This window comes from Temnothorax longispinosus, chromosome 3 (genome assembly GCF_030848805.1).
Source record: "Temnothorax longispinosus isolate EJ_2023e chromosome 3, Tlon_JGU_v1, whole genome shotgun sequence".
In the NCBI taxonomy this organism is placed as follows: domain Eukaryota; kingdom Metazoa; phylum Arthropoda; class Insecta; order Hymenoptera; family Formicidae; genus Temnothorax; species Temnothorax longispinosus.
The window spans coordinates 9,421,094-9,447,690 of record NC_092360.1 but is presented as its reverse complement, the minus strand read 5'-3'; the positions used below and the strand labels follow the sequence as shown (position 1 = coordinate 9,447,690).

Genomic DNA, 26,597 nt, shown 5'->3' with positions numbered 1-26,597 from the left:
TCTCGCCTCACCTCGAATATCGCTGGGGAAATGGAGTAATGGTCAGAAAGAAAAAAAAAGCACTCTTATATTTCAATCTCTTTAATAAAGGGTGATGTTACGTGGCGCTATTTAAATTAGGAACCGGTTTTTACAGTCTTTTGTACGTACGCTTGGCTTTAACGTCGCTCTTGTTGGTGGATAGATGCTGAAAGAGAAAAAAGAGCGCGTAAGGCACGTGTACTTAGTCATATTGCGTCATTGTCATTTCATTTGTGCAGGATCGCTTATAACGTTGTCATTTATATCGGAATCACACTCACCACGACCATTCCGGTGTCTGAAAATTCGTAAACTCGGATTACTTTGACGTCCTTTGCCGCTAATGGGGAGGTGCTCACCGTTTTGAAGCCGTTGCCTTCTTTCGTGGTCACGCTCTGCGATATAAAATGTATAACGATTTAATTGTCGATTATACTTATTATAAAGAACGGCAGCACTCGCGTCAAGCGCGATTTTTACATTCTCAAGTCCGTCGTCGTTGACCTTTGTATCCGTCGAATGTCGCCGGGCACCTCCCATGCTTTTATGCGAGAGGAATGGAGAAAGAAGATTCACTTCTATCATTTTAGCGCGCAAAATCAGCGTGAGGCTTGCAAATGAAACGCGAGAAATCAGATATTGTACGTAAAAGCTGTTTTTATCTAATCATTCGCCGTACAGAGAATAGTTCGTCTAACGTTACTTTCTTTCGGAATATCAAATCTTCCTTTCCGAAGTGGAAGAAGATATTCCAAATGGTAACTTTAGACGAATCATCATGTGTTCGATGTTCGAGAGTAATTTTGAACCTTCTGTCGCATTAATTTTATCCTGTTCATATTTCATGACTCGACGTGAATCTTCGCTGAATACGCACGATTGAAGCAATACACTCTCGGTGGAACCCACCTGGAAGACGATGCCCTGGGTTGGAAGCTGCTCGTCATACTCCTCGCCGGGCTTGAAGGTGTTGGTGACGGTCTTGTCTTTCCTGGTGACCGTGACGACCCACTGGTCACCGTTCTGCTGGATCTCCACGATCGGCGTGGCCTGCAGGAACATGTCGGCGAGCTCGGCCTTGCCGAGGCTCTTGACGTAATCCTCGAAGTTCTCGCTCGACACGTATTCGTACTTGCCGACTATCTGCGCCATGGTTGGAACGTGAGAAAATTGGCTTGGTCGCGCGCACAAGTCAGAATCTGAATCGCCGCTGAGGAAAGATGAACGACGCGCCGGGACGCGCCGGCTTTTATAACGACATCCGGCAGGGGGTGGGGAAACGGGGGGGAAACCCCCCCGTTTCGTTAAGGCATTTCGCCGGTCCCTCGCGAGAGAGCGAGAGGGAGGATACCGCCGGCCAATCTGTAGTCTGATTCCGGACAAAGTATTCGACGGATTATCGTCGACGGGCTGATAGACACCGGCCCAGTCTGTCTGTCCTGTCGTTTTCATCATCGCTGCTGATGTACCCCTCGCGCACGGTGCCCCACGGTGGTGGATGTGCGCGAGGGGCGGAAGAGAGCCGCATTTATTTGCGTCTGTGTGCGCTCTGGTCTGCTCGCGACTTACATCCTGCGCTGACTCAGTGAATTTTAATGTCTTTCTTAATGTCTTGGAAGCATCACCCTCAAGCGAGATGGTACGGAATCAATTTTGCCGTTACGTACGTTTATCTTACGTCAAAATTTCTATATGTGCTTTATTTCTAAAATTAAATACTTTAAATGACGATTGGTCGAATCTTCAAGAATCTCATTATTATAAAGAAATTATTTACGTTATATTGTAATGTTAATTCTATAAAAATACGAGTTGGAGGTACATTTTTTATCTTTCATTTTATTAGAAAACAATATGAGTCGAAAAAGTAAATACATGCGATTATCATTATCAATAGTGCCCTTCCCCCTTCTCTCTTTCTCTCGTTATTTAAACATTACTGTCAAGCCCAATATATATCAAATTGATAAAGCAATCGCTAAAAAGTGATACAATCATTCAAGTTCCAAGAGCCACATTTAATCGATTATATAATAAAATAAGGAAAGTTAACATTATACAAACAAGATCATAGATTTCGTCGCCGATAAAATAAGCAATCAATATTTACGATCGTATTTGCAAAGTGAATCAACGGAAATTTCAAGCTTCGATTAGTTAACAGTCATATCAATTGAATTGGAGGAGTAAGGTAGACCGATTTACTTAATTTTATCCGATTTAGGGCCCGATTTATGTCTATCTTTGTCTAATTTGAAGAAAAAACAAAAACATAATATATATGATTTAACTATTAGTTAATTTTTTAACAAATTGGAACAGCCTTACTTATAATTTTTATCGTCTCGCGGTTATCGATAGTCTTCTAAACTTTATCGCGTATCTGCCTCGAGAGTGGACCTTTTACTGAACGCGCAAACAATATCCGCGCCGCTTATCGCGCAGGGGGACAAAGTTAAGCAAACAGGTACTTAGATTTATCGAGGATCGATGGACTGCACGGACCGGCTGTAATTTGAATAACACTTGAGACGGAGCGTCGATCACGTTACGTACAAAAATAATACACGTCACATATGTTCGGTGCGCTAAGCCGCACCGAGATGTGTCACCTGTTTGTTAACATTTTTTTCCCCCCCGAGACCGATTACGCGAAGAGGACGGAAGAGGATTCTCGCCGACGTGACGGCGGTCTGGCGCGCGGAAAGTAAATGCCGACGAAAAAACGCCTCCGTCGGCGTTTGCGAGAATTCTTATCTAAATTTACTCCACAGATACGTTATAATTCGAGACACAGCGTGATGCACATACGTATTTATATCTCGATCGTAGGTCAAGAGAACGGTTCCAGTAGCGACTGATCGCTCCGTGGTCACTAAATGAAGGTCAATGTTCACCGCTCGTTAATCATTAATAATCGTTGTTGAGAGCCGTTGTTATTTCCGTTAATCAAAGGAAAACGCGCCATTCTCGTATTTATACGTTATAATTAATAACGAGGGAATAGTACGCGAGCGGAAAAGTTCGAACATATCTTATTGCTGCGTACACTGTTAAATATTAAAGAAATTTGAACCAATACCTTGACTGAAATAACATTTTGTTATTTTGTAACTAATATGTGTGTCGAAATTTATTATTTCAACACAAACTATCGTTTTAACTCTATTGATTTAATTAAATTAACATTGCTTTAGTTCAATTAACGACATATTGAGTAGGAGCAGTGGCGATCTATATAGGGATAAAAATGGATAAAAATAACTTAAATTGAGTATAATTTGACTACGAATTTAACAGAGTGTAGGGCATTCTAAAATCCTCCACTCTAATTTCGACGGTTCTTCGACCAAATTTCAGGGTCAATTTTACGATCTTTCGGGATTCCTCGTCCATAAGAACAACACACTCGTAAGTTTCGAGTAGAGGAAACCTTCTTCCTAAATTAAAAAAGGTTTCAAAGGCTATGAATTGTACGAAAAATTGTCATTCCTCGTACGCAGGAAGCAGTTTCCCTTCCCAAACTATTGCTCGAAATCGAAACATTAAAATCGGCAGTCTTAGAATATAAAATATTGGGCCATTCTGGGGTTTTACAGAAAAAAGAGAATTATATGTATCGTTATTAATATATCCCCGCGATAGATATTCCAAGACAAGCAGCCTCAATTAGCAGCTTCAAGAGCGGAGAGGAGCGTCAAAACAGTTTTCATTTCCTAACGATCTCTCCACGCCCATCGAGACTTTATCTGCGATTGTCGACGCAAATGCTGTTATTCAATATCTGCCGGTGAGCCGATGCCGGCTTACTGCACTTAAGTATACGTGCGAGAAGCGACGTTTGATCTCCGATGCATCGCGTCAGTCGCTGATACGGATAAGAGGCATTTACAAGTAAGCACTTGGCCGCGCCCTCCGGCGCTCTTCAAGGACAAGAAGAAAAGGGGAGAGAAAAGGGAGAGAAATCCTCGCGGAGATCTCGCCGCCTGGTCCCGCCACTCCCGTCGCCGTTCCAAACAGTTCCAAAACCACTAGTACGGCCGCATGAATTGACAGCTATAATTGCCGGTGATGAGCGCACATCAAAGACGGTTGGACGACGCGACGCGAAGACCCCGGGGCTCTCGGGTCTCCGACGCGCCAGGTCACGTGACGTCCCGTCCGTCTCACGCGCGGGATGAATGAGCTCGTTCTCCATTAAGAACGCGCGATTCTTTACGTTGCGGGGACGCGCTCAATTGAATTTATTGTACCTACGTGTGTATAAACCGTCCCGTTTGCCGCTGCGGTTTGCGAACAATCGCGCGATCGATAGTCGACGACGCTCCATCCGCCCTGTTACGCCCGCTCAAGATTCGACAATTTCTCCTCCTCCTCCTCTTCCCCCTCGATGTTACAAAGTAGGACGTACTGTAGTTTATATATGCAAGATACCCGATATACGATCGGCAAAAATTTCATTAACATTAGAAATACCCGACGATTAATTTCTATTTAATACTAGAACAACCGCAATCTCATCAAAATGACGGATTTCAAATCTCTCGTTTTAAGTTACAGAAATTATTAAGGTGCTTTTGTTGGGATTTATGTTAACTTTTATCGCGATAAAAAAATGATTTTATATGTCTATTTTCCATTAACCGCTCTAACTTCAAAGTTCTGATATTTTCTTTTTTTTTAAAGGTGTATGAAGGAGGAAAGTAAATTGATGAATTTAATTATTTAATGAGTCATTTCATAAGTAATGCGGTTTTTTATAAATATTTTTGAAATAAAACACAAAACATTTGACATTTCAAGTTTAATGCAAAATATATTTTTCATTATTATTTACAACTTCTTTCTATCTTAATCTTAAATTTTCAATTCCCTGGCGATAAAAGTCTTTCAGTTTTGAACTAAAGAATAAATCAAGCTCCCTTGTATACTGCGTTATTTATAGAACGACTCAATAAATATTGCAGCAAAAGTCGTGGACAATTTCAGAAAATGCACCGTTATAAATTTGGATGATTTTTTTTTAAAAGATTACATATTACTTTCACATCGACATTTAGTGTTAAAGACTAATATTATAAAGCCAAGAGAAGATACACGTCGTTCTGAGCGTTATTCTGTAAAATCTACAAGCGACAGGACCCTAAACCCAAAGAGCAGCGAGAGTACAAATAACAATATGTAATCATTTATTTTTTTTTACAAGGAAATGTGCGAATCGATGACGCGAGATAAGATTCGTGCTCGGTCGAATTATCTATTTGGCAATACAGATAAACGGTGTCGTTAAAGTCCATTCGTATTACATAATGTATGCGATACAGAATAACAGTTCGATAAATGCAACTCGAAACTTCGTTCTTGTTTCGGTACGAAAAAAATAGAGGAAGACATAACGCGAAGGATTGTCTTACATAATAACAGTTTTATTTATTCCAATGCGTGTGTGCAAAAGATTTATCATATTACGAATCGATATACTTTGTTATTTAATGGACTATAAGATTCTTTGTCTGCCTTGCAGAATATCCATTTCGATAACAGTACTAAACTTATAGAAGCCTATTTTAAAATTACACAATCCATGCCACTTCGGCGTCCAAATCTTTCGAGATCAGAGTTTGTGTAGCGAAAAGTGGGAACGTAACATGTACACAGGTTTGGTTGATACAAAAAATTACGAGCAAAAGTTGATCAAATCTTTTGCCAACTGGCAATAGCTGGAAGTAAAAATCTTTCGTGATATATCACGATCTATAAGACGCGACATTCAAGTTCTGAATAAATATGGAAAGCAATGACGAGAAAATCGCCGCACAAATCATCACCTTCCTGAAAGTTTTACATGTTGACTCCTGGGACAATCTGTATGTGTATACTTACTCAGAATTTGATCAGTTCAGCCGTTATCGGAATTCGATAATCTAATTGGGTCTCTCAACTCGTCGGCTCACGTATAAATACACGCGTCTATGACTCGCTGCGCGGACACTACTGTCTCTTGATCTATTAAACTTTTATATGTTTCAGATACACATTTGATATGCAGAATACAAGTGTACGTACAGGTTGTCCCAGAATCTCCAACATTAATTTTAATAAGAAATTGTTTGATAGACTTACAATTGAATTTAATTAGAACGTAAATCAAATTAGCATTTTCAAGTTAAAAAATCGACGAAATTGAAAAGAAACTTTTAAACATTATACCGCAATTAAATGATAACACTTCACGCATTTAATTTTTTTGGAATTTAACAGTGACGTTTTATTACCAAAAAAAGTTTGATTAGAAAGAAATTTAAGGGTACATACTGAAAAGTTGTAATAAATAGTAATCTCTCTCCAAACTTGTCGAAATGTTCTCTAAGGATCAATTTGTCAGAAATTTAGCATTAAAAGTAAGGTCGGAGATTTTTTAAGAATATTTTGTATCAGACACCTCACATTCTCACATATTTCCCATTTATTCTTGGAGCAATTATAATATTCAGGTTTAACAATAATTCTTTTTAATTTACGCGATCGAAAAGTCAGATTTTTACAAATAATTTAATACTATAAATAAAACAAGTTAATTCTACGTAAATTTTTTAAATTTATTTTTTAACTTTAAGAATTAGCTTGAGAATTAGTAATCAAGTTATGATTTAGATCTAATTATGAAAAAGTGCCTGGTGAATAATTTTAGATATCAGTTATTGGCTGAATTAATTTGAATTTTTTTAGATATCAAGTTGTGAAAAAAATTATATTATTTTCACCGAGAAAACAAACAACGCTCCTAAAATATATCAAAAAATCTGCTTACGTGCAAAAAGCTGGGTTATATCCCACGTAATATCTATATTTATAAATTAATAATAAATATTCTCACACACTAAATCTGGCAACGCAAAGGAGCTTAGACAAATGATTATTTATTTACATTATTTAGACGTCCTCTTGTAGACTGAGCGAGCCTAAATAAATTCGGGAACACTGTTACCGTTAAGTACAAGGCATTTCTATGCACGTGTGCGTGTGTTCGCTTATAATTTACATAGGCAGAACAATAATGGGATAAAAGCGCCGATGGCTACGAAAACAGGTAACATTATAGATGAGTCGTCTATCGAGTACGGGTCAGGTGTCCTAGGCCCACTCGTGTGTCTGCTACGCAAGGTAGTCTCCTCCTCCTCCTCTTGCATACCGTGATAGTCCTCCGGATCGGGCGGTATCGGTCCTAATTGCGGTACATCTGAGAAATACAGTGTATGCGTGAATACTTTATAACTAAATACTTTGTGAAAAAAATTTTTCTACATTAAAGCGAAGACAATACGAACCATCTAAAACGCCTTTCACAACAGCTATCGCATTTATTTTTGGATTGTCCCTATAGCCCTGTAAAATTACAAAATTAATGTATTCATATGCCATCGTATAATACATAAAGATATATGCATATATGTTTATATACTACAAAATATATTAATCAACTCTACCTTTATAAACTCTACTCTTATCTTTCCTGCAAGAATGTCTGATTCTTCATCATTGTATATCAACTTCCCGCCCTGTACCCTGAAGGGAACATATTCGTCGTGCGCAACACCTCGGCCGACTCTCTCAAAGATGTCCAAATCGGTGACCACGGTATGATCGCCATTCAGCACAACGTCGAAGACCTGGAACAGAATTGTACATGAAACATTTGACGAAGGTAACAATTGTTTTCGACCAAGGATCAATCTGTCTAGTGAAGAAAACTCACCTTCATGTTCGGCGAGTTGAAGTACACCTCGCAGAACTTGAGTATCATAACGTAATTCCCATCCTGGCTGATCGGGATGTCGTAGCCGAAGGTGTTGTGGTGATAGCGCTCGGTCTGGTACAGTATCTGGTCCACGTTGCTGATACGCCCTATGATCAGCTGCTTGCCGTAATCGGAGGCCGTGCCGACCTTACCCAGGAGAGGATCCCTGACGTAGTGTATCCCATAGCTGTCCGTGTGCGCCTCGCCGCCGGCGTTGATCGCGTATATCACCTCGAGGCAGTACGAGCCGGGGACGAGCGCGCCGAGCAGAAGCAACAGGAGAATCGGGAAGAGGCCATCGTTCCCCGTTGACGACCGCATTCTCAGAGCAGTCGTGTCATTCGAGACCCTAAGATAAGATTCGAGCCGCCGTTCCCCGACACGGCGCGCTCATAACTCGTCCCACCGCTTCTAATTGCCTTTGACGCTGCCGTTGTTGTTGTCCGGCACGCTTCGTGTCCGGGATCGCGTGGACTCGCATGGAATTATATGGAATCGCGAATTCCCGGCTTTATATCGCGCGCAATCGAACCCACATGGCACGGTGCGGCTTTAGCACTGGGCAGTGGGCGGCCGTATATACGTGGCTCGGTGCGGTGGCAGGGTGGCAGGGTGGCACTCCAAATACTCCAATACTGGTACCGCAACGTCCGCACTTCCGCAGTGTCCGCACTCCGCACCATTACCCGTTAGATCGCTGACTTACCGACGTGGCGCGAGGTAGCGGTTCGCGCGATGTCGAGATCGCTCCGTCGGGGGGCGCTACCTTCTCGTATTTTCGCTCCAAAAACTTCAATAACAAAATAAATAACATAATAACATAACAAATATTTAGGAAAATTGCAGCAAGATGTAATTTAACTTAGAAACGATAAAAAAATAAAAATAGGAATAATAAGAACAAGAATGACTCGTTTAATAAGATGGAATAAGACAATAAGATAACAGAAACTATAAAGCTTACTATAATTGTTTCTATATTTATCCCTAGAACACATATGTATATGAAAGGCCAAGCGGGGTAATTTATTACCCCGCTTGTATACATTACCAAACTTGTACCGCGTGTATAATGTTTCTATTTGTTATTAAAAAACTTTGTAATAGATAATTTTTTTTACTCTTTAATAGGGAAGACGATAGTCAGTTTCTGGTAGTAAAAAAACAGTAAAAAAATTTCGAAAAACAAAACAAAAAATCAAAAATTTGACTGAAATAATTTTTTTATAAAAAATGCTGTAGTTTTTAATGAAATTCACCGATTTTAAAAATTCCAACGGATTTTGAAAGACGAATAGAAACCTTCAATAAGGGCATGTAAGCGACTTTTTCGTTTAAAAAAAAAAAAAACATATTTCTTAAAACGTCTGAAGTAGAGGAAATGACGAAAAACTGTCGGATAGGAAAAATCGCAAGAAATGGAAAGTAAAACAGATTCTGTCGATTATTATTTATTTGAAAGGTAGTCAAAAGTATATGGAAACAGTAAAATTAACTCGACAAAAACTTTACAAAGTTTTAATCAGTTTCTGTGCAAGAACAGCACAGGGTTATTCTATGCCCGTCACAAATTGCACGACGGCAGCGTTCACAATACGTTTTAACTTTTCTGTCGGCTGCCCTCGGACAAAAGCTACAGCGTGCAAGTTTTTTTATATTTGGGGGATTCCTTGGTGGTGGTGCTTGAATCTCCACCATAGCCTCCATCGAGACACGCAAATCGCGACGGAGGTTCGGCACACACAGTCGTACCCGTAAGTGTGGTTCAATGAGACTTCTAACAAGTTGTTTCAAAAATTCTCTTCGAACCAGGTTTGGATTTTCAGTGTTGAAATTGTGCAAGATCAACGCGTTGATTCCTCCTTGATCGAGCATTCCGTACCAGAAACGCATAGGCCACCGAAGGGTGTTCCTTGCTGTGGTGTACTCGTGGCACATTTGATCGAAGCAATCGGTGCCTCCCTTGGTATCATTGTAAAATGATATAATGCTAGGCTTTAGCGTCTGCTGATCAACTTCTGCCTGCCAGTGCAAAGAAGACAAGAGCAACACGAATTTGTTTATCTTCGGTGTATATTTCACCAGCGTCTTTGTTCCATCGAAGAGAAATTGTGACGAATACACAGGGTCCGCAGCATGGAAGTGTTGAGGAATTTGATGTTTATTCTTTCTGAGTGTGCCTACCATCGTGATGGAATGTTGGGACAACATTCTATCAAAAATTTCTGTAGACGAGAACCAGTTGTCGCAAGTTATGTTACGCGAGGTTCCGTGCAGAGGTTCTGACAATTTTCGAATATAATAAGACGGTACGGTTTCAAAGTTTTCTTTTTGGATTTTTCCCACGTACGGTTCTGCGGTGTACATGTAAAAAGTCCTCGAGTCATTGAGCATCACGATTTTAATGCCATATTTATCTGGTTTTGCACGGTGATAGACTTTGAAAGGGCATCGTCCTAGGAAAGAAATAAACTGTTCGTCAACAGTGCAATACGTGTCGGGACAATAAAAACTAGTACATTTAGAGATGAAATCCTCCCAAATCTCACGGATCGGTGCAAACTTGTCCGTCTCTCTACGTGTAGATCTTGTCGTTTTATCGTCGAAACGAAGCATTTTCAGGAGAAATGTAAATCTGTTGCGTGACATCGTGCAGCGGTAAAGAACAGGCCCAAAGTCATGGGACCACATATCTTCTAATGGCGTACTTGCAGTTTTCTGTAGACCGGAAAGGTACAGAACTCCAATGAAAGCCTTCAGTTCACATAGGTCCACATCTGCATACGTCGCTTGTGAGACAGCCTCACTTTCCTTAGTGTCACGATACCGCTTTATTTCTTCATTGGTGTGACGAACCACTTTTTCCAATAACGCGTCACTAAATAGTAGAGACCATGCATCGAGCGGACTTCTCACGGATTTTGCTTCTCCGATGGGACCAGGCAAGAACGTTCTTACATTGCGCTGATGATCTGCTGGCCTCTCCCGCGCTGTGGTGTACCATTCATGTCCATCTTTTCCAAGATAGATGCTTCGTCTACGGTCACGTCTTGAACTTGCACGAAAAATAGGAAATCTTTTTCGCTTGTTGGTTGGAGGTCCAGCAGTATTTCCATCTTCACTCTGTAAATGAAATGTAAAGTAGTGTCGTAGTGTCCTAAACTTGAGCAGATATTTTTTGTTTTGAAAAGTTTTTGAATTATGCACGTTTTTTTGTTTATTGTTTATTTATTTATTTATTTAATATTAAATTGTATTATTTATTTATTTATATTGTATTATATTTATGTGATATATTTATGTATCATATATATTATTGTATATTGTATTATATATATTTATATATTTATATTGTATTGTTCTGTTTATTTATATATTTTTTATTTATTTTTGATTATTTTTTATATATTTGTTATTTATTAGTTTTTTGATTTGAGTATTTTCTAGTACTTTTAACAATTTCGAGGGATTTTTGAATTAAATTTATCGAAATTTTCAGAATTCCAGGGTCAGGTTTTTTTGGAAATCTTTGGAAAGTTCCAGGAGTTTTCCAGGAGTTGGAAGTTTAAAGTTACAATTTCTAGAATTCCAGAATTTGGAAAATCAAATTATAAAATTCAAAATAAGAGGTAATTTTTTTCCAACAGTGGTGTACAAATTTTAAACAAAAAAAATTATTTCTTACCTCTGACCCTTCTCTAACTTCAGTTTCTGCCGATGCTTCAAAAGGTTCATCTTCAATGTCCTCTTCCGATTCCGAGTCAGTCTGTAATTCTTCATTATCTTCTTCGCTATCTGAAGGCAAGTCGTCTGCCGCAATTCGCTCTTGTTGCATCAAATTATCATGTACGCTAGTAACGCTGCGCGGTTGGTAAGGAGCAGACATTTTCTGTAAAAAATTCAATTTATGTACTGCTATACATACGCCAATCCATCCATCCAGTTATACAATGTAACAATTTGTATAACTAATATAAATAATGTATTTTGTATAACAAATTGTATGCAATACAATTGTCAAAATAATTTCCTCAAGGATAACAGAGTTCGAATAATTTTTTCAAGTTCTGCAAGTTAAACTTTAACATTTTTTCGACAAATTGACGTTTGCTGGGTGAAAATACAGGAAAAGACAATTGTTGGTACACTTTGCGGGCTCTAACGTCAAGAATATGAACTGCACAATATCGCTATATGGTTGATAATTGTGTAAAATGTTAAACTTAACATTTTTCGTTTATAAAGTTTAGCTCTACGGCCAACTGGAAACGAGATAAAACAATTCAAAATTTTTACAATGCTTTACAATGCTTTTTTTGTCAATAAAAATTTTTTACACGAAAAACCTTTGAATACACGCTGAACACGCCAAAACGAGTCATTTTCACAGAAAATCTGAAATACACTTACTGTGGTAAATGTCGAGCGTAAACGGCTGAGTGGGGGTAATACGTTACCCCAAACGATTTTCTTTTTCGGTCACAGCTGCTGCACGAATCTAACGCACTCGCTGAATGACGGAGGTCGACTGCCGGATGACTAAACTGAATTATGGTTAGGTCTCGGTATGAAAACGAACCTTCCTAAGTCAGGGGCGTAATTTGAATTTCGCGTGGGGTAACATATTACCCCACATATGCTTCCAGGATTAAGAAGTGGGAGGTTCGAAGGCTTCATCGGGGGGAGTAGTGGGACCCGGGGGTTCTGGTAACAGCTGGTAACAGCGCACTAGCGTTTGAAGTAGTGGGATATATATAAGCATATATTATATATAGATATATATATATATATATATATATATATATATATATATATATATATATATATATATAAGCAAATTGTAAGATTGTACCTCTTTTTCAGTACAATTTGTAAACTGCGGACCACGTGGCGTTGGCATTACCTTTTTTTTCTACAAATAAAAAGAAAAAATTCAGAAAATTCTGCGTCGGATATGGTCTCGGAAAGCCAAACTGCACAGTCATTTAAAGTACATTCAATCGAGTTTAATATATTGTGGACATTTACTTTTTTACACATCACATACACTTAATATATAGTTCTACGAATAATAACATGACAAATATTTAGGAAAATTGGAGCAAGATGTAAAATTTAACTTTTAGAAACGATAAAAAAATAAAAATAGAAATAATAAGAAAAAGAACGACTCGTTTAATATATAGCAATGGAATAAGACAATAAGATAACAGAAACTAAAGCTTAAATTGTTTCTATATTTATATTACTAATGAAAAGAATTCAAGAAACCTCGTTAAATCCGATAAGATTTTTTTGTTCTTTTGTATTTCGAGGATCATGAAATTTTTATAAGCTTTAAAAGATGCAACTATCCTGCAATATATAGCGTATGAAATTTAAATTTTACTCTTTATACTTTCGTTTTGACTTTTTATCGTGACAGATCTCATCATATCGATTCGATAAACGACAGATACGCTGATAACAAGTCGTAATTTCATATTCGTCTCGCGACATTCAAATGGAACTCAATTAAGGAAGAGGCGAAACAAACTCCTTTTTTTTACACTCCTGTATCGTTTTGATCGTCGAATTTGTTGCTATTTACAAACGACGGATTTATCTCGACCTGTAATTCACCGTTCGAAATAAATCCAGTCTTATTATATATATGTTACTATACTTATATACTCGAGGTCTCAGTTTATTTTTAGTGATAAGGAGTCTCAATGAAAATCAAAAATACCGCACGCTCGCGTAAGATATATTTATATACTAATATACTTCTTGCTTTTTGCGCAAAAAAATCGAAACTTGGCTTTAAATTGCGCCAAAAACTTGTAATTGCAATTTGTCAGGTAAGTACGTCACGGGACATACTGGCTACGGTCAACGTGTCGCTACAAATGCTTCGAAGCATTCCTCTTCTCTTTCCTTTCAATGAAGAAAGCAGGAGAAGAAGAACGCTCCAAAGCATGTAGCGTCACGTTGACCATAGCCACTATCGCAGGAATAGATCCTCGACAAATTGCAGTTATAAATTCTTTGTGCAATTCAACTTTCGTTCAGCAAAAACATATTTAGCAAATATTTTTCGAAATCCAAATGACTATGAAAAACGAGCGACCTTTCCGTAAAGCAAAAATAAATAAATTATTACTTTTCGTTTAATTTCAATGTTTGGGTCTCGCTTTAGTAAAATCTTAATTTAGAACTTGGTCATTGGAGGTCAACTTAATATTAAAAATGATGATATATTAAGGAAGAGATAGCACGGAACTGTGAATTTTTATTAAAGACAACGACTTCGATCGAACAAACTTAAAATAGTCATACAATCCACTTTCCATTTTCCGAACGATCAAGGAATTCGACTTCGGCTTTCATTGAAACGAAGGTTGAAGATTCCGGAACACCCTATATATTACTGGAGAAAAAAAAAGGACGAGGCCGTCTAAACGTGATCAACCAGAGAGCGAGAGAAAGAGAGAGAACACGAGGTCAAAATGATATGTTGCTTCTTTGTGCCAAAATAAACGAAAGATTTTAGTACAAAGAAAATTACAGTACCAACATTTACGATAAAGATCTCGACGTATCGGACATGAAATCGTGTATTAGTAAGTTGAAATAATCGAGGCTGTCGGTAGATGTTTTTCATATTGATATTGTATAATGTTTTAAATATAAGCCACAAATCTTTCGCTGCTGACGAAGAATAGGAAGTTCCGATGAATCTGACAAGATGAAAAATATCGATAAAATGATGCAGTAGTTTTAGGAAAGTGTTCGAAGATTTAAATGTGTAGAACGTTGAAGAAAAAGGCGAGACAAAAGAGAAAAGAGAACGATATCTATACAAACAGATATACAAAAGAAAATATACTACAAGTACCATTTTTCAAATATATTGTCTTCTTTGTTGTGCATTGCAATAAATTATTTTCTTTTCTAAATAGATTCTACCTTTTTCAAGATTTTGTATAATACATTATTCCAAGTTTCAAGAGAACTGTTCAACTAATCCTCACGAAACCCGCCAAACTCATAAATATTTCGTAAATGTTGAAGTACGATTCTTGAAATATTAATAGAAACGCTCGATGTCGCCGAGAAATTTATCCATCCAGGTTTCGTTCGTGAAAGCTGAGCTCTAGAACTTGCGTCTCGGCTTACGTTACGCGCGAAAAGCAAGAAAAGATTATCTAATCGGTTCTTCGCTCGAAAAAAATCACAAATGATTAAATTATTTTAACCGAAATGCTAATGTAAGACCGGCCCTTCGTTCTTTCTCTTTCTCAACTCTCTGTACAGAATGCTGAAAAAATGCTGGACTACACTCCTCTCGCCGTTTCAGGTACTATAACGCTCCGAGGGGACTGAGGGGAGGCATGAGGCCCATTGTTGTCTCGCAGCTTCCTCGGTGACCCAAGCCGGCGACCGGCGACCGTTATTGCGGTGCCCGACGCATCTGGCTCGGGGTCTGGCCTAGCAACACACACCTTGCCGGCGAAAAACGCGTTGCCGACGATCGTCAAACGCAGACGCAGGCTTCCTGAAATATTTAAGTTTCCGCGGATTTCACGTACGTGGCAAAAAATGCGCGAGCGCCGATTAAATAAATAATAATGACTTGGCGTTATTCTCTTTCGTTATTATACATAGTTTCTCTGCTATAGTCTCTCTTGATGCGCGTCGACACGGAAAGAAAGTTAGAATAGCAAATATATAATATTTTCTCATTCTTCTTGCACGTTTCGTATTTCTTTTTAACTTTTTTTAATAGAGAGAGTCGGAGTGAAAAAAAACGTGACATTTCTTTATTCCTTTTTCTCCGTTTTTTTCTCTTTTTCTATTTCTTTAGGATATGCTATCGACATAACGTATAGATTTATAGATATTGCGTCAGAGACATATAATGTCAGATAAATGTCAATTAAAAGCAGCTTTCTGAGATAAGTACGAACGATAGGAGTGATAATTACAAGAATTGCTCGAATTACTGCTATTATGGGATTCGTAATTGTCGAGAAACGAGATACCGTGATTGCTTCCCGTAACGATCGAGCCGAATGCAAAAATTTCCCGTTATCCCGCTTTCGCCGTTGGAAAAAGAAGGACGACACGAGGCAGGACACACGTTCTCACGTGTCCCGACGTGTTCTTCTTGCGCTACGCTCGCTTTTTCTACACACACACACACGTCTCCGGCACGAATTTTACCATCTCTAACCCGCGTGGCGATAAACGTTCGGACACCTTGAGGAGCGCCACGTGGTCGAGTTAAATCGCTATCGATCGCGTAAATCGCGTTTCCTCCCTTTTCTTCTTTCGCACGGATGTAAATGTAAATCCGTGCGACACACGTGTCGCGTGTCATTGGAGGCGCAATTTCGCCGCGTGTGCGAACGTCAGTGCCGCTCTACCTTACAAATAAAGGAGAGATAAGTACATGACTCAATGTAGAATTTTTTCGGAGCTCGCCCATGCGTCTAAAATGGGCGGGGTTAAACCAACAGCACGCTGTTGGAATCAGAAAATCTTGATATAATTTTATAATATGTTTAATCTTAAATTTTGTTTTCACGTGTGATCCAATTAAAATATATTTAATATGATAATGATACAACGCTTTATTAAAGCGGAGCATGACAAATCCCAGATATTATTACTACAAATCCTAGACAAACTCAATGTTTTCTTTTTACAATTTCTCTACGTTTACCGTCGTAGCTCACAAATACAATTTGTCATTGTAGCTTCAGTAAATATAATTATAATTATCCACGACTAACCGGAGCTCTCAGTTAAGATTTAATAAAGTAACAATTTTATATGTAAAAAAAAATCGCTTTAGTACAAAAAAAAAGATACAACTTCTACAGTGTAGACATCGATTCGTTTACGGCGATCGCGGAGGGAACTCAGCGTGAAAAATCTAAACTCTCGTACGTTCCATCTCGGTCGTGCTGGAACTCTCGCGGTTTTTCGGAGCCACGCGAGCCTCCCGTTACGCCGCGCCGCGCGAAAACGTAACGAAACTTTCCGCTCGTAACGCGACAATTACAAGCTAGCAATCACGGTCATGAGTCATCCTACGATCGGGCTCGTAATCGTGAGACTCGATCGCCGCGGGCAAAAGCCACGAGACGAGGAAGCCCTCCGTCGATGGTCGAACGACCGAACGACGCCCGTGGCGTCGGAATGACGCGACGCGATCCGCAACGACGAAATCTCTCGTATCGTCCCCCGGGAAAAAGTGAGAAAACCAAGGACGATCGATCCATCGACCGGTCACCGGGCACACGCGCGAATTCCGCGGAAACCTTGAAACGCGCGTTCCTGATAAAAATTTCCACCTTCCGGTCGCGCGAGCGCGCCGGTAGTTTCTAGAATTTACTCGCGTCCGCGAGAACGCCTCTCCCCGACGTCCCTCCCCCCCCCCCCCCCCCCCTCCCACGTGCGGACTTTCAGCCGGAAGTTAAAACCGCGTGGGCGAGTGACCCTTCTCTCACCCCGCATTTTCCCACCGATCGATCGATCGACGATCGCGGCCGCGCGATCGTGAATTGAAAACAATCCGGCGAACCTCGCGGCAGAAACTCCGGGAGACTCGCGCGAACTTCAGGGACGTCGTCGCGCGATCGATATACGTGACGTACGCGGCACGCGACGCCCACACGGTCGTTCGGTTGACCTCGGCGGTGCGGCGACGCTTCTCGACGTTCTCGACCAATCGCACGGCTGGCCGAACGGAAGCCGGCGGCGCGATTCGCCAGCGCGCGGCCCTGCGTAGACGGAACGTTCCAGAAGCTTCCCGCATCGGGCTTCCCGTCTATATATAGGGGAGCAGGGGCACGGGCTCGTCACTAACGTTGCGAATCGTGACACGAGGAACTTCTTCGTTTGTTCTAATACTAGCGAATTTTTACGAGAGTTCTCCGGAACAACTTTGAACAAGGTACGATTCGTCGAGTTTCCTTCTTTTCTTTTGCGACGAGCGAGAAAACGCGAGACACGCGAGCGATAACCTCGTCTGTCGTATAACCTCGTTCCTCAACGGAGATCGTCCACGTTTACCTTGCAGAAACCAGAGGGAAAAAAAATGGCCGCGAAAGCACCCGCAGTCGGTATCGATCTTGGCACGACCTACTCCTGCGTCGGCGTCTTCCAGCACGGCAAGGTCGAGATCATCGCCAACGACCAGGGTAACCGCACGACGCCCAGCTATGTGGCCTTCACGGAGACCGAGCGTCTCATCGGAGACGCCGCCAAGAACCAGGTCGCCATGAATCCCAACAACACCATTTTCGGTAAGTTCGCGCTTCCTTCTCACACCCGCTTTACAAATGGTTCTCTTCGCGTTTCGCGTTCATTATCCGTATTAGGACGCGCGGTGCCGTCGTTCGTAATTTTCGGGCCTTTTAGTTTCAGTTTCTCAATTAATTTTGTTAAACCGATATCACGCGGGTTCGAGTGAATCTCGGGGGCTGGGTGTTCCGTACCCACGTATCGATATTACCGATTACCGTCGGTGCGCGTCAAGTGTGTCGTTGCGCAAGTTTTATGTGATATTAAATACCTGCGCATGACGGTCAACGACACCATGAGGTCATGGGCGGGTGCGGGTACGGGAATACAGCCCGCGGGAACTGTTGTGCAATCCCGGGAGAAGCGGTCGATCGTTCGGCTACTCCCGCTCGAAGTCGCGCGTCATCCCGTACAACAGTTTTAATTGTGTTCTGAAATTAGATTCGTGACTCGGCGAGTTTCTCAAGACGCGGCGATCTTGGATCGCGTCACTCGCTGATATCGGCTATATGTCGGGCTGTCTTTCTACGTACACGCGTAGACCGCGCGCGTGCGTGCGTGTGTCGAGAGCTTATCTCTTCACGCCCAAGATCGATATTTATACATAAATAAAATTTAAAATGATATCTGAAAGGTTTATCCGCGCTTACAAATTATCTGTGATGTTGAGTCTTATAATTGTGCTATTGCTGAGGAGAGTATCAACGTGCATATCCGATAAATTAGTAGCAATTCGTAATTGGTTGAACCGAATAAGAAATATAAATAATAAAAGTCAAAATGTAACTAGGAAAGTGAAAAATAAATCTAAATACATTTCCCAAATGAATAAATAAAAAGGTACTGTAGTTTGTATCAAATATTAACGTACATATTTGACGAAGTAAATTCATTACTGATTAAAACAAGCAAAAAATATAAATAAATTGAAATATATTTTTCAAATAAATAAATATAAATCATAATTTGCATAAAATATTAACATAAATGTTTGATAAATACTGAGATTTATTGAAATAAGCAAGAAATATAAATAAATTTAAATCATTTCTTAAATAAATAAATTTTAATATATTATTACATTGTTTGTATTTTTCCTCGATCATTTTATATAAAATATTCCCTTGGAAGTGTTCAATTTACTCACTGTATTTTTTTCATTTTGATTATGTAGATGCCAAGAGGTTGATTGGACGTCGCTTCGAGGACCCGACCATCCAGGCCGACATGAAGCACTGGCCCTTCACCGTGGTAAACGACAGTGGCAAGCCAAAGATCCAAGTACAATACAAAGGAGAGACGAAGACTTTCTTCCCTGAAGAAGTGAGTTCGATGGTCTTGGTAAAAATGAAGGAGACCGCAGAGGCATACCTAGGCAAGACTGTCACGAATGCTGTGATCACCGTCCCCGCTTACTTCAACGACTCGCAGCGTCAGGCAACCAAGGACGCTGGTACCATCTCGGGCTTGAACGTATTACGTATCATCAACGAGCCCACCGCCGCCGCGATCGCGTACGGTCTCGACAAGAAGGCCACCGGCGAGCGTAACGTCCTGATCTTCGATCTCGGTGGTGGCACGTTCGACGTGTCCATCCTGACCATCGAAGATGGTATTTTCGAGGTCAAGTCCACAGCCGGTGACACCCATCTCGGTGGTGAGGACTTCGACAACCGTATGGTCAATCACTTCGTTCAGGAGTTCAAGCGCAAGTACAAGAAGGATTTGACCTCGAACAAACGCGCCCTTCGTCGTCTGCGCACGGCCTGTGAGCGCGCGAAGCGTACTCTGTCATCCTCCACGCAGGCCAGCATTGAGATCGACTCGTTGTACGAGGGAATTGATTTCTATACCTCCATTACCCGCGCTCGTTTCGAGGAACTCTGCGCCGATCTCTTCCGCGGTACTCTTGAACCCGTCGAGAAGTCGCTGCGCGACGCCAAGATGGACAAGGCACAGATCCACGATATCGTCTTGGTCGGTGGCTCCACGCGCATCCCCAAGATTCAGAAGCTCCTGCAGGACTTCTTCAATGGCAAGGAGCTCAACAAGTCCATCAATCCCGACGAGGCTGTGGCATACGGTGCGGCCGTACAGGCGGCTATCTTGCACGGTGACAAATCTGAAGAGGTGCAAGACTTGCTTCTGCTTGACGTCACTCCGCTCTCTCTGGGTATCGAGACTGCCGGCGGTGTCATGACCGCGCTCATCAAGAGGAACACCACCATTCCGACGAAGCAGACTCAGACCTTTACAACCTACGCCGACAATCAACCTGGCGTGTTGATTCAAGTGTACGAGGGTGAGCGTGCCATGACTAAGGACAACAATCTGCTGGGCAAATTCGAGCTTAGCGGTATCCCCCCAGCACCTCGTGGAGTTCCTCAGATCGAGGTTACCTTCGACATCGACGCGAACGGTATTCTCAACGTCTCCGCCGTGGACAAGTCCACCGGCAAGGAGAACAAGATCACCATCACCAACGACAAGGGTCGACTCAGCAAGGAGGATATTGAGAGGATGGTGAACGAGGCGGAGAGGTACCGCACCGAGGACGAGAAGCAAAAGGAGACGATCGCGGCCAAGAACGGCCTCGAATCTTACTGCTTCAACATGAAGAGCACAGTCGAGGACGAGAAGCTTAAGGACAAGATCAGCGCGTCGGACAAGCAAACGATCCTGGACAAGTGCAACGATATCATCAAGTGGCTCGACGCGAACCAGCTGGCCGACAAGGAGGAATACGAGCACAAGCAGAAGGAACTCGAGGGCATCTGCAACCCCATCGTTACGAAGCTCTACCAGGGTGCCGGCGGTATGCCTGGTGGCATGCCCGGTGGATTCCCTGGAGCTGGCGGCGCCGCTCCCGGCGGAGCGCCCAGCGGCGGCGGTGCATCTGGTCCTACCATCGAGGAGGTCGACTAAAGAGAATCGTCCCTGTCTCGCCACTGCCCATCATCGCGGTCACTCTCCACCACTACGCATTCCTTGCGCGAATATCGAATACCGCGAATACCGAAAAAAAAGAAGCGAATAGGTATGAGGACAAAAAAAAGGAACGAATAGGTACAGGACAAAAAAAAGAAACGAATAAAACGAAAAAAAAAAAGGGTAATCCACCACTACGCATTCCTTGCGCGAATATCGAATACCGCGAATACCGAAAAAAACAATACCGTGAATACCGAAAAAAAAAGAATACCGCGAATACCGAAAAAAAATACCGTGAATACCGAAAAAAAAAAGAATGTCGCGAATACCGAAAAAAAAGAAACGAATAAACGAACATAGAACTATTACTGCGGTCTTTGCTCTAATCATTCCTTACGTACGTTTCCCTTAGCGTCGGCTTTTAAAAGAGTTCCTTTATTTCGCCATTTTCTATTTTGAAGTAAATGTAATTCTTTTATTAATTCATTTTATCGTCGTACTGTACTTACGGTTTATTCTCGAGATCTGTTGTTAATCTTCTATGTTCCAGACTTCGTAAATATAGAGCGATTACCAAAATTGAATGTTGCATTCTTCCTTTATCCCGATAGTAAACCCATAGAATAGTACGATAATTTAATTTAATTGAAACTTGTAACATGCATGAATGATACGAACAGTACTTCAACGCGATTACAAAATGCTAATTCTTTATTTCATGTTTAACATTCATAACAATACTAAATAATGAAAAAGAAGATAAATAAAAATTTGAATTTTCTCCAATCTTGTCTGCGTCCAACTTTTTTGCTTTAATTCATGTCAATTCAGTAAGTGAATGAGAATAATTTTATTTTAAATCTTATCTAATGAAATAATTTAATGTTAGAGGTAAAGGATGTGAGGATAGAAAGGATATAAATTAATAATTGCATAGATCTTGCAATTAAATAGAGAAAATGCCATGATCGAGCTGGACTTTAGAGTAGCGTAATAAAGATATTTCTATGACTTTTGTAAATTTTTCCAACTTGGCAAACCGCGCCGACCAAAGACATCTTCTCTTATTTAATTGTAAAATTTATATCGGTACAATTTGACTTATTGTATAAAGTAAAATTTAATTCATGAGCACAATATGTGAGAACCTTGGCAAATAATTTTTTTTTGTTACTTTTTCTATGGCAAATAATTACAATTTCAGTATAGAGAAATAAAGACATTCAATACGTAAGCCGTACGTATCTTTAGTACGTCAAACAATGGTGGCAAGAGCTGTAAATGAAATCAAATTTTCTACGATTTACCCAATGAAATTTTATCAATTACCATTACGCATAGCGCACGTGGAATATAATAAAAATATGACATGCGATAATACATAATTATAAAGAATAACCAGATGTCATACCAGTTGTAAACAGCACGGTTCCTTTCCCTTTCTTTTTCTTCTTTTTCTTGCCAGATGCATTACCTTCATCTTTTGCTTCTGAAAACAACGAGAAAACAATTAGATAAGCGATAAAAAAAAACCTGTACTTGTGATGCTAGATAATTTATTTGATTTCAATATGCGATCAGGGCAATGCGACTCACCTTCAGAAACGTACGGTTTTTTTTCGTCTTCGTTAAACGAGGTACCTGGTGCATCGGAGCACATCCTTGGGTTAACAGACGGCCAAGCATTGGTAGACTTGTTATACATCCTTGTCGACAATACTTCTTCGTCCTTGTTGGACCATGCATTCATCGTACTGGAGTGCGTCTTCGATTTCACGACCGGCCATGCATTGACTGGCTTATTAGACATCTTTGTCGGCATTGTGGATGTCTTCGCTATGTCAGCGAATGTCCGGGTCTGTTCACGCGAATAATCCGTTTCTTGTTTTGGAGCAATTTCGTCAAACGCACTCGAAGCTGGACTACTAGCGACACTCGACATAACCGATTCTGATGGTGACAATGGGTTCTCGCTGTATCAGAACATAAATAAAGTGATAATTTCTGTATGTTAATGAATGCAATATGTATAAAACTTAAATAGAATATCGATAAAATAAAGATAACGAATACGCTTACTTGGACAGTTGTAGCTCTGCTTGCAATTGCGGAAAATGTTGATAAGACTCGATATCTATGTTGGGCGTTGGATATATACCAATTTGTCTATTTTCTTCTTCTATTATCTTTTTCTCCCTTTTTCTTTCCTCGCGTGCTCTCTGTTCTCTGTACTTCTGTCTTGATTTTAGTTGTTCTAATGATAAAAAAAATCAATATGTGTCAACAATTGAATAAATAATGCCGCATGTCTATAATATAAATCATAAAACGACAGTAAAAAAAGATGATAAATAATTACCATGGAAAGCGCGAAGAACTTCCTCCGATACTAGTGGTGGTTTTAATTCGATTTCAGCCAGTTCGAATGGACAAGTAAGTGGCAAATGGCAAAGATATCGTAATCTTCGTCTTAATTCTTCCGTACAGATGCCTGCTTCCTTTTCGAGAAGCTTGCCCGTTATTATATGAGGACAATACTCCAGACTGCCATACTGCATTTCCAGCATTTTCACATTCGCCGCGTGTAGATATATATGTTGTCCATCTTCCGCTAAAAAGATATTAATACATTATTTTTATCTCTAAAATAGCATCATACAGCACAAAAGATTTTAAATATTGAACTTTTTGCAATTCGTGAGATTACTTACCTTGATAAAAGTAAGAAAATTTATAAGGACTTGAAGCAGTCTGGCTATCACTAGAAACACTGTCCGTCGAAGACTGCTTCGCTAAAGACTTATCATCATCCTTGAAACACATATCGATATTTACTTCATATTTTTGCGATGTATCTTCAGCAATTTCTTTTTCCGTTATATTTTCGGTCAATACAGCTTCTTTAGATTCTGCGGTCTTGAATACATTTCATATTTTTCGTTATTCTGTTATAATAAATACATAATTACACACAGTTATTATTACCTTCCACAGTTCTTTCCTCTTCGATAGTTCATTGAACGCTTGCTCGATGTCAAGAGCCATGTCTGGATTGTTCTTAAGCTCAAGTTTCAATTCCGAATGTTCGCACTCTATGATATTCATAATCTGAAGACAATTTTAATCCACGATTACTCTTGCATCACATAATACATTGAGTTCTTTTATGTGAACTTACATCTTTCACATTTGCGATAAGGAGTTTCGAATATACTTGATTACCAGTATTCTCCGAAACAGACAAAAACGTTGTCGGTTGAACAGCAGATTTTACAGGCGTTGCGAACAAGGAATTCTTTTCGCGACGCATCAAACGTAGATTGACCGTTTCGCCCAAATTGAGTGTGTTCCGCGTAATCTCGATCACGCTAAAAAATATAAATACATAATTAAAATATTTTCATAAACATTTCACTACTCAGTACGTATTTATTACAATTTTACACGATTTTACCTTTTTAAATCACATTTCTGAAGACGTTCATGGCAAATCGGACATATGTAATTTTCTGGTTTTTCACAATAACGTAAATAACGGAGAATACACGGCCAACAATAAACATGACCACAGCGAGTTATTTTGCCCGCGATTGGTGGATGTAAACAAATAGGACAAGAGAGATTTTCTGAATTATGCAATATCTGTAAATAAATTAAATCAAATTTATATATTTAATATATAATTCACTTGTGTATCATAAAATATACAAGCAAATCTTGCAAGAAACTTTAGCAATAATAAAATTGCTAATTTGTAATTGAACAAAGCACTTACAATCTGTTCAATCGATTGCCAATCCACAAGAGTATCAGGGTTAGTCAAATGCAAGGAATAATCTCCGCTTGCAGTCACAACAAATTGGCAGCTACCAATATGCATAAAAATATATAAAAGTATATAATATTTCTAATACACAGTTTTAAAATGATCTTTATATTAATGTGCTATCCAATAACTGTTCAGACCAGGTAGGTTTTAAATATTCCTTGAGTACTCAATTTACATTAAAATGACTAAGAGAGATCAAGTTTCAGGATTCTACTTAATATTAAATAAAACAACGCAACGCGATGCTTTGCGTAGAATAGTCCTACTGAGCAATGCTGTCGTCCAAGATAGATAATCTTTTGATTCAAATAAATAAGCTAATAGATTTATATAATATATATATCTCGGACAGATTTTATAGACACTGAATTAACTGTGGATACTCTAAACTTTCAACAATAGTAAAGCAAATGTGATATTCCAAATAATATCCTAAACATTCAGGTATTCATAATGCCTGCAAATCTATATAAAATAATATGATGGATATCAGGATGTAGATAGTGACATTTATATTGTATTATTACTACCTAGCTTGCACAAATTGCTCCTTGTTGTATTTATGCCGCTGCACCGGTGGCAACACTCTATTGCTGTTGGAACCATGTCTCCCTACATCCCTGTTCTGTGCATCTCGCAACATATGTCGCTCGTAGTGAAAATTCAGCAAGTGATTGCCGTTCTTTTTGCTTCTCTGTACCAATACTGAGCCATACTCAGGTAACTTCTCCTCCACTACCTATAGATATAAAAGTTACATAATGTATATACAAATATATCAATTTCAATAAAAAATAAACTCGAAAGAAGCAAAGGAGCGTAATTTATATGCAGAACCGACCTTGGGATTCTCCTCTGCACCGCCATGATATTGTCCTTTAGGTCTCTGTCTCTTAACAAGATCTTTTGCTTTCTGTACATTGTACTTTGTTGGTTGTACATTGTTAGCGAAGTTATTGGCGCCGGCAAGTTCTCTTCTGCGCAAAGCTCCCAGATGGAACTCGTTTTTGACATCTGGAAAGGACACGCGACATTAGGGTAACCATACGCGAGCGACACACAAGGCGTACGAATGACAGCTCGTAAACTTTGAACTCGGGGACTCTAGGCGAGTTGACCTTGAGCAACGCACCTTTGTTCCTTCTCGCATCAGCAGCAGTCCCCCTCGCAGGGGACAGCGTGTACTTTGACTTTGTATCCATTTGCGTATCGACTGTAGTCAGTCTGGTGACTCGTCTCGTCGCAGCTGCGGTCTCCTCCGTCTCCTCTCCTCGGAGAAATGTTATCTTTTCGCGCACCCTTCATCTTCTTCAATAAGCCATGTTTCGTCAGTGCCAAAGTAGTAAAATGTGTCTCGATGTGACAACGGTCGGCAGGCGATGCGGTGGCTGCACAGGGAGCGGACGCGAACAGCGATGAGCGTGACGCTCGTTCTCCAGGGAGAGCAGTCGGCCTCCCCTTTCGTCGCGGGCGACGGCGACGATCTCCAGGCCCTTAACCTTAAATGACGGTCACGACTCCGTGGTCACGACCCAAATGGCGAACGTAACCGTCGGTTACCGTCCACGGAAGTCGGAAACGGAAGTGCTGGCAGGTAGGACGCGGTGTCGCGACACCCACGTGATTGGACCACATCGTGTCCGTCACCGTGTCCTTTAAATACACCGAAAATTCGTTTGAAACGAGATATTCCATTTTCCGAGGCAGTTATCCTGTCCCCTCGAT

At 40.3% G+C, this 26,597-nt stretch overlaps 5 protein-coding genes across 8 annotated transcripts; 1 reads left to right on the top strand and 4 right to left on the bottom strand.

Moving 5' to 3' along the window:
• Positions 1 to 65: 65 nt before the first annotated feature.
• On the bottom strand, positions 66 to 1,255 carry LOC139809358 (fatty acid-binding protein 1, liver-like). Its single transcript, XM_071772197.1, has 3 exons — positions 931 to 1,255; positions 303 to 416; positions 66 to 187 (listed from the first exon to the last, which is right to left on the bottom strand). The coding sequence occupies exons 1-3, from the start codon at positions 1,171 to 1,173 to the stop codon at positions 131 to 133; spliced, it is 414 nt and encodes a 137-aa protein (XP_071628298.1). The 5' UTR covers positions 1,174 to 1,255; the 3' UTR covers positions 66 to 130.
• Positions 1,256 to 5,426: 4,171 nt separating this feature from the next.
• Positions 5,427 to 8,515, bottom strand: LOC139809352 (malectin-B). Its single transcript, XM_071772190.1, has 4 exons — positions 7,778 to 8,515; positions 7,509 to 7,691; positions 7,350 to 7,407; positions 5,427 to 7,261 (listed from the first exon to the last, which is right to left on the bottom strand). Exons 1-4 carry the CDS (start codon positions 8,138 to 8,140, stop codon positions 7,053 to 7,055), a joined length of 813 nt encoding a protein of 270 aa, XP_071628291.1. The 5' UTR covers positions 8,141 to 8,515; the 3' UTR covers positions 5,427 to 7,052.
• A 739-nt stretch (positions 8,516 to 9,254) lies between these two features.
• On the bottom strand, positions 9,255 to 18,534 carry LOC139809351 (piggyBac transposable element-derived protein 4-like). Of its 3 annotated transcripts, XM_071772188.1 has the most exons (4): positions 18,384 to 18,534; positions 12,230 to 15,356; positions 11,505 to 11,708; positions 9,255 to 10,942 (listed from the first exon to the last, which is right to left on the bottom strand). In XM_071772188.1, exons 3-4 carry the CDS (start codon positions 11,703 to 11,705, stop codon positions 9,338 to 9,340), a joined length of 1,806 nt encoding a protein of 601 aa, XP_071628289.1. In that variant the 5' UTR covers positions 11,706 to 11,708; positions 12,230 to 15,356; positions 18,384 to 18,534; the 3' UTR covers positions 9,255 to 9,337. The 3 variants fall into 3 exon arrangements, with proteins under 3 accessions (XP_071628289.1, XP_071628290.1, XP_071628288.1); XM_071772189.1 differs by lacking the exon at positions 12,230 to 15,356 and having other exon boundaries at positions 18,384 to 18,530; XM_071772187.1 differs by lacking the exon at positions 18,384 to 18,534 and having other exon boundaries at positions 12,230 to 17,240.
• Hsc70-4 (heat shock protein cognate 4) lies at positions 17,602 to 21,627 on the top strand. The gene is made up of 3 exons (XM_071772186.1): positions 17,602 to 17,762; positions 17,889 to 18,114; positions 19,287 to 21,627. The coding sequence occupies exons 2-3, from the start codon at positions 17,907 to 17,909 to the stop codon at positions 21,035 to 21,037; spliced, it is 1,959 nt and encodes a 652-aa protein (XP_071628287.1). The 5' UTR covers positions 17,602 to 17,762; positions 17,889 to 17,906; the 3' UTR covers positions 21,038 to 21,627.
• A 517-nt stretch (positions 21,628 to 22,144) lies between these two features.
• Positions 22,145 to 26,408, bottom strand: LOC139809349 (E3 ubiquitin-protein ligase RNF10). 2 transcript variants are annotated; one of them, XM_071772185.1, is made up of 13 exons: positions 26,005 to 26,408; positions 25,714 to 25,886; positions 25,403 to 25,611; positions 24,819 to 24,909; positions 24,498 to 24,685; positions 24,222 to 24,411; positions 24,029 to 24,151; positions 23,755 to 23,959; positions 23,403 to 23,654; positions 23,123 to 23,297; positions 22,640 to 23,016; positions 22,455 to 22,532; positions 22,145 to 22,318 (listed from the first exon to the last, which is right to left on the bottom strand). In XM_071772185.1, the coding sequence occupies exons 1-13, from the start codon at positions 26,072 to 26,074 to the stop codon at positions 22,299 to 22,301; spliced, it is 2,151 nt and encodes a 716-aa protein (XP_071628286.1). In that variant the 5' UTR covers positions 26,075 to 26,408; the 3' UTR covers positions 22,145 to 22,298. The 2 variants fall into 2 exon arrangements, with proteins under 2 accessions (XP_071628286.1, XP_071628284.1); XM_071772183.1 differs by having other exon boundaries at positions 22,145 to 22,532.
• Between the last annotated feature and the right edge of the window lie 189 nt (positions 26,409 to 26,597).